The sequence below is a fragment of the Aspergillus terreus genome, genomic scaffold (assembly GCF_000149615.1).
Source record: "Aspergillus terreus NIH2624 scaffold_6 genomic scaffold, whole genome shotgun sequence".
Classification (NCBI taxonomy): Eukaryota; Fungi; Ascomycota; class Eurotiomycetes; order Eurotiales; family Aspergillaceae; genus Aspergillus; species Aspergillus terreus.
This window is the reverse complement of record NT_165929.1, coordinates 428,088-433,794: the sequence shown is the minus strand read 5'-3', so window position 1 is coordinate 433,794 and position 5,707 is coordinate 428,088. Positions and strand designations below refer to the sequence as shown.

The 5,707-nt window shown below is 55.6% G+C and overlaps 2 protein-coding genes across 2 annotated transcripts; both read left to right on the top strand.

The window, feature by feature from the left end:
• Positions 1-1,286: 1,286 nt before the first annotated feature.
• Positions 1,287-3,529, top strand: ATEG_04400 (uncharacterized protein; the record flags this gene model as incomplete). The annotated part of the gene is made up of 3 exons (XM_001213578.1): positions 1,287-1,390; positions 1,621-1,939; positions 2,003-3,529. 3 exons carry the CDS (start codon positions 1,287-1,289, stop codon positions 3,527-3,529), a joined length of 1,950 nt encoding a protein of 649 aa, XP_001213578.1.
• An 818-nt stretch (positions 3,530-4,347) lies between these two features.
• Positions 4,348-5,553, top strand: ATEG_04399 (phytanoyl-CoA dioxygenase family protein; the record flags this gene model as incomplete). The annotated part of the gene is made up of 1 exon (XM_001213577.1): positions 4,348-5,553. One exon carries the CDS (start codon positions 4,348-4,350, stop codon positions 5,551-5,553), a length of 1,206 nt encoding a protein of 401 aa, XP_001213577.1.
• Positions 5,554-5,707: the final 154 nt, after the last annotated feature.

The following is a 5,707-nucleotide window of genomic DNA, read 5'->3' as shown; positions in this document are numbered from 1 at the left end:
GGAAGGTTTGGCTTGAGGGATGACCATGTTCAGATAGACGCCCAGAACATGCCTGGGCAAGTTGAGCTATCTCCCACCTTGGTAGGGATGTAGATAGGACTAGAATTTATCTGATACCTGTCCCGATTTTAGGGTATACTATACTATACCGCGACTATACCTATACTGTACTTATACTGTATAGACTGTATAGTAGTGATAGGTATCTATCGACGACAAAAGAATACCCTCCTAATGATCATAAAAAGGGTTGAGGTGCCTACCTAATCGGGACACCTACGACTGGTATCAGCCCTGGCCAAAATTAGTCGGGCACGGTGATAGGCCCGTCGTGGGGGAAAAAGAGTCCTGGCGTCATCCCCGCTTCGATTCGTTGCGGTCGAGGCCTCGACCGCGGGCCAGACCCTGGTCTGTCCGGAGTGATTGGCCGAGACCATCTCCGGGAGGGGAGGGCAAAAAGTGGCCTTTTTCCCGCTCTGCACTGGGCAAGGCCGAGGCTCTCATCGACCGGGCCTATATGGTCGCCATCTGTACCTCACCAAACGATTATTCTTCTTATTTACTGGAGAAAAAAGACAGCGTGTGGGTGTGTTTGATTGTCATCTGGAGAGAAATGGAGGAAGCCCCCGTCACGATTACAGTCAACTATACGATATCTACCCTACCCTATCCTGGCTCATACCTAGACACGTACCCAACTGGATTTCTATACGGAGTACCTCTCTCTACCAGTCAGTAAAGGTAGTAACAGTCGTAGTGAAGAAATAAGACCGTCATTAATCTCCAAAGTACCGCCTGTACTTTTTCCCTCATCATCCTCACTCTCGTTTTCTCCCTCCCTCTCTCTCTCCCTCTCCCTCTCTTTCTTCTCTCCTTCTCTCTTCATCTTCTCTCCCTCTCCTCTTCTAACCCCCTCCGTCACAAACTTCCGACACCCCCGTCCCCCTCTCGGCCGCCCCTCTTTGTTCCCATCTCTCCAGCGGGATTCCTCCCGTGGTGACCTTCAAACCATGTTCGCCATGAACACCCAATAATCCTAATTCCTGCGCCTGAGAGACAGAGTTCCGTGCGACAAAAAAAAAGACACCTCCCTTCCTTCTCCTTCCTCCACCTCTTCCGACCGACTGGTCTCCATCGAATCAGTCTCGTCCGCCGTCTGGCTGCCCCCCCGTCCGTCCCGACTCGCTCCCTCCGAGACCGTGCTGCCCCTGACATGAGCGATACGATTCGATCGACGAGACCGGCCTCGTCCCGCGGGAGACATTCACGCCCGCTTTGACAGCAAAATGCCTTCTCCAATTTTATCCGTCCCAGCCGCCCCTCCGGCCGCGGCGGACGAACCCGTTGCCAGTCTGGGGAGGAAGCGGTTCGACAAGAGACCCTTGTCAATGTGCGTATTGACTATTCCTCCCCTTCATCATTACTCGTCTATTGTCCCTATGCGGGTTTTCCTTGTAAATCCTGATTCATGTCTTTCTTCCTTTATCTCTTCCTCTCTGTTATTTTTATATCAATTTCTGTCTCTGTGGCTCTGTTCATCTCGGATGATCTGCATCGCCTCCACTCCATCCCGTCACCCTCCCGATGATAATAATAATGGCGAATGCTAATCCCCCTCAGGGACCCGGCCATCGCCATTCTCGATGTCGAATACAACGAACTGCTCCAATCCTGGAAAGAGTTCAAAGATCATCTCGCTCCCGCTGATCGACTGGACTTGCATGATTCACCACAGACCGAAGATGATGTCGTCGCCGTGGTGCGCGGCATCCAGGCCCTCTGGATGTCCAGCCCGAGACAGCGCCTGTTCACTCGCTCCATGACCCTCTGCGACCAATTCCTGTCGACCTTGGACCCTCACGCCATCTTACTCCAGGCCCTGCCCAACTATGAGGCCAACCGGTCCCTCTTCTATGCCGTCCTACAGTCCATTCTCAAAGTGAGTGGCGGTCACTGATGCTCTCATTGCCCCCCACGCCGCCAAAGCTAACCTGCCGGGTAGGCTTGTGCAAACTATCCTAATCTCATAGAGGGGATCTTGAAAGCATTCACCGAGGTGAACGGATGTATCTGTGCCCCGACAGAAGATGGTCAATCATCCGGCCTCGGTCTTTCGACCATCCCCATCGCAAGATTCTACTCCACGACCTTTTTCTTTCTTGGTCAGATCATGGAATGGTATAATAGGGGCTCGGCCTGTGGGCTGTTGAAGAGTCTCAGCCAGGACGTCTACTTGCATCTGCGGGGCCTCATCTACGCCATTCAACGCCGTGCGAAAGATATTGTCCGAGGGACCTCGGACGACATGGACCTGGACAACACCGCTCACGAACCCCCGTTCGATGCCGTCCAGCTGTACGATAACTTGCGTCTTTGGGAAGAGGCAAGACTCAACCAGATCGGATTGGCAGACGGGGTTCGGCGTTGGTTTTCCGCGACCGTCTTCACTCGGCAGGTGATGTGCGAGATTCAAATTGATTATGCCCAGCGGGCGCTGTTGCGGAGCCAGCGAGGGGCCCTTCTTGCGCAGATGTTGGAATCAGCGAGCCAGCGGCTCCGTCCTGTTACACAGCAGAACAGTGGAATCGCGTGCCTGACCACTACCGCTGCGCAGGATCTAGGTATGCCGGATGGCCATCTCGAGACAGAACATCGGTCGCAACTAACCAAGCCCTCGTCACAAGACATGTCCAGGTTCAAGTGGTCGCATGGGCTCAAGCACAAGTACACGCGGTCCGAAATGCAAGCCAGATCCAAACACCTTCTCGATTTCTTTGATAGCGATGATCAAGTCGCCGACTGCGAACTCGATGTGGAAGTCAACGTCGAGGATAGTGTGATGGTTTCTCTTCAACAGTGGGCTTCCAACGCTCATTCTCAAGTTCTGGCGGTAGGCGGTGCGCCGACGACAGTCTTCCCTAGCCCGGTGGCCCTGATCTCGGCATGCTACGTCAGCCTGGCTCGAAAAGAAGGATTGCCGGTGGTTTCTCACTTTTGTTCGCTCCCGACACATGAGCGAGACGGAATGACGGTCTACGAGCAGGCGCTGATTGCCCTGGCGTACAGTTTACTTCGACAACTGATCGACTGTCTTCCACCCGTGCTGGAAGGCCATGCCGCATGCGACCTCAGCCCGGACCGGTTCAAACCGCTCGACGGCACTCTGACCAGCTGGAAGGAGGTTCTGTCCCTGATCGATATACTCCTACACTACGCCCCACCGCTGGTGGTCTGCGTGATTGATGGCTTGGATGTGATCCAGCACGAGTCGACGGATCTGCGTATCCGGTCTCTCGTCCGCATTCTGCTCGCTCATACCCGACACGAGCCGGTGTCGACTCCGGAAGGGGGCCTGGGCCAGAGCGTCTTGCTGAAGATCCTGTTTACGGTTGCCGGGCGTCCGAGCTCGTTGGTCGAGACCATGTCCGAGAACCACCTCGTGCTCAGCGAGTCGAATCGATCGAACCCGCCGGCCGCCACGGATCAGCCGTTGAATCCAGATGTGGGGGTCGTCATGATGAATGCATGAGGTTATGTCACGACGGTGTTTCTTTTTCTTCGGGGGCTGCTGCTCCCTTGTTTCTTTAATTCATTCTATTCCCCCGATTCTTTTCACTTTTCATTCCACTTGTTTGTGTTTCGGGAGAAAATTGGGTCATTAATAGAATTACGCGCAGGCTGGGATTCCCTTGAATATAACATTGGTTGGCCGAGATACACCTTGCTTGTAATTTCGTAACCTTTCGTTCTCTTTCTTGCATTTGGGGCTTGATGTTCTTGAGATACGCTGACATCGCTTTGAACAATGCATATTATGATATAGGTACATAGGGGAATGTGTACGATGGGTATGAGGATTTGATTGTAGTGAGTTCGGTGAATGTTCTACTATGATCTTAAGACGAGGATCAGCGAACCTGTCCGCTCTTCGAACGGATATACTGCCCATGTATGATGACGCGGGCTGCGAGATACAGTCTTCTACACATACAACTGCTGTCTCTCGAGGGAGTATTCAGTCTCTGGCTTGACCCTGGGCTTGTCATGTGCTAGTATATAACGCGAAGAGTTCCACCCAGTCTGACTCCATCTAGAGTGTGGATAGCGATATATATCCAAGGGAGCATCATCCCTCGAGATCCTGGACAGGAGTAGTATACTCCCATTTATACTTATTCATTCTCATCCATACACAACACCTGCGCAGTTAGTCATCTCGGAGAATGGATTCCGCATCCACGTGGATCCTTCTTGGTCTTCATGAAGATGTATCCAGGCCGACTGTCACTATTTCCTATCGAACTTCCTAGCATACTCCAACTTCTAAGGCTATAACCGTATCTAGCTATGACACTCTCGAACGGCAGACTCATCGACCCAGCGTCACCATCGCTGGACGAGTTCAAGCAGATCTGCTCGCAAACCACCGACAAAGCCCGCTACCCCCTGGCCCAGTCCGTAGAAAAGAACATCCCCATCTACGACGTCTCATCATGGACCACCGTCCCCCCGGACCTGGCCACCCGCTTCCAGGATGAATGGTACGACATCCTCAGCACCGGCCCGGGCATCTACGTCCTGAAGGGCATGTACGCCCCCTCGCAGTACGGCGACACCCTCGCCGCCACCAACGCCGCCTTCCAGCACATCATCGACGAGGAGCAACGCGCCAGCACCGCCCCCAAGGGCGACCACTTCGCCGCGCGCGGCAAAAACGACCGCATCTGGAACGCCTTCAGCAAGCACGCGCGCGCCGACCCGGCCTCCTTCGTCGCCTACTACGCCAACCCGTGGCTGCACCTCGCCAGCGAGGCCTGGCTGGGCCCGGCCTACCGCATCACCGCCCAGGTCAACATCGTCAAGCCCGGCGCCGCCGCCCAGCACCCGCACCGCGACTACCACCTCGGCTTCCAGGAGGACGCCCGCTGCGCCGCCTTCCCGCGCGCCGTCCACCGCGCCAGCCAGCACCTCACGCTGCAGGGCGCCGTCGCGCACAGCGCCATGCCCGCTGCGAGTGGGCCTACCCGCTTCCTCCCCTTCAGCCAGACCTTCGAGGCCGGGTATCTCGCCTGGCGGCGGGAGGAGTTCTCCGCGTTCTTCGAGGAGAATTATGTCGCGCTGGAGCTGGGGCTCGGCGATGGGGTGTTCTTCAACCCGGCTGTGTTCCATGCCGCTGGCGCGAACGAGATGGTGGACTCCGTCGCGCAGGGGGGGTTCCTCCGCAAGGCGAACCTGCTGCAGATTAGCAGTGCGCTTGGCAAGGCGATGGAGGCGGTTGATGCGGTGCCCATCGTGGAGCGCTGCTGGGATGTGCTGCGGGGACGGTATGAGTCGGCCGGGGGGAGGGTCGATGCGCTGCTGGAGAATGCGGTGCGAGCCATCGCGGATGGGTATCCGTTTCCGACGAATTTGGACCGCCGGCCGCCGGCGCCGAGTGGGATGGCGCCGGAGAGCGAGCAGGAGGTGGTGTTGAGGGGGTTGAGGGGGGGATGGACGGGGGAGAGGGTGGTGGGTGAGATGAGGAAGATGAGAGCAGACTCTATGGCTGCCTAGTACCTAGGTACCTAGGTAGTTGTGCTTCGTATCACAGCCTCTGAGTCAGTCAATACGAGGTCCTCGTATATATACTCCGTATACTACTCCTCTCCCTCCATATCCAATCTAACTCCAACACAAGATGCCTCCCACCCGAACAACCAAGAAAAGC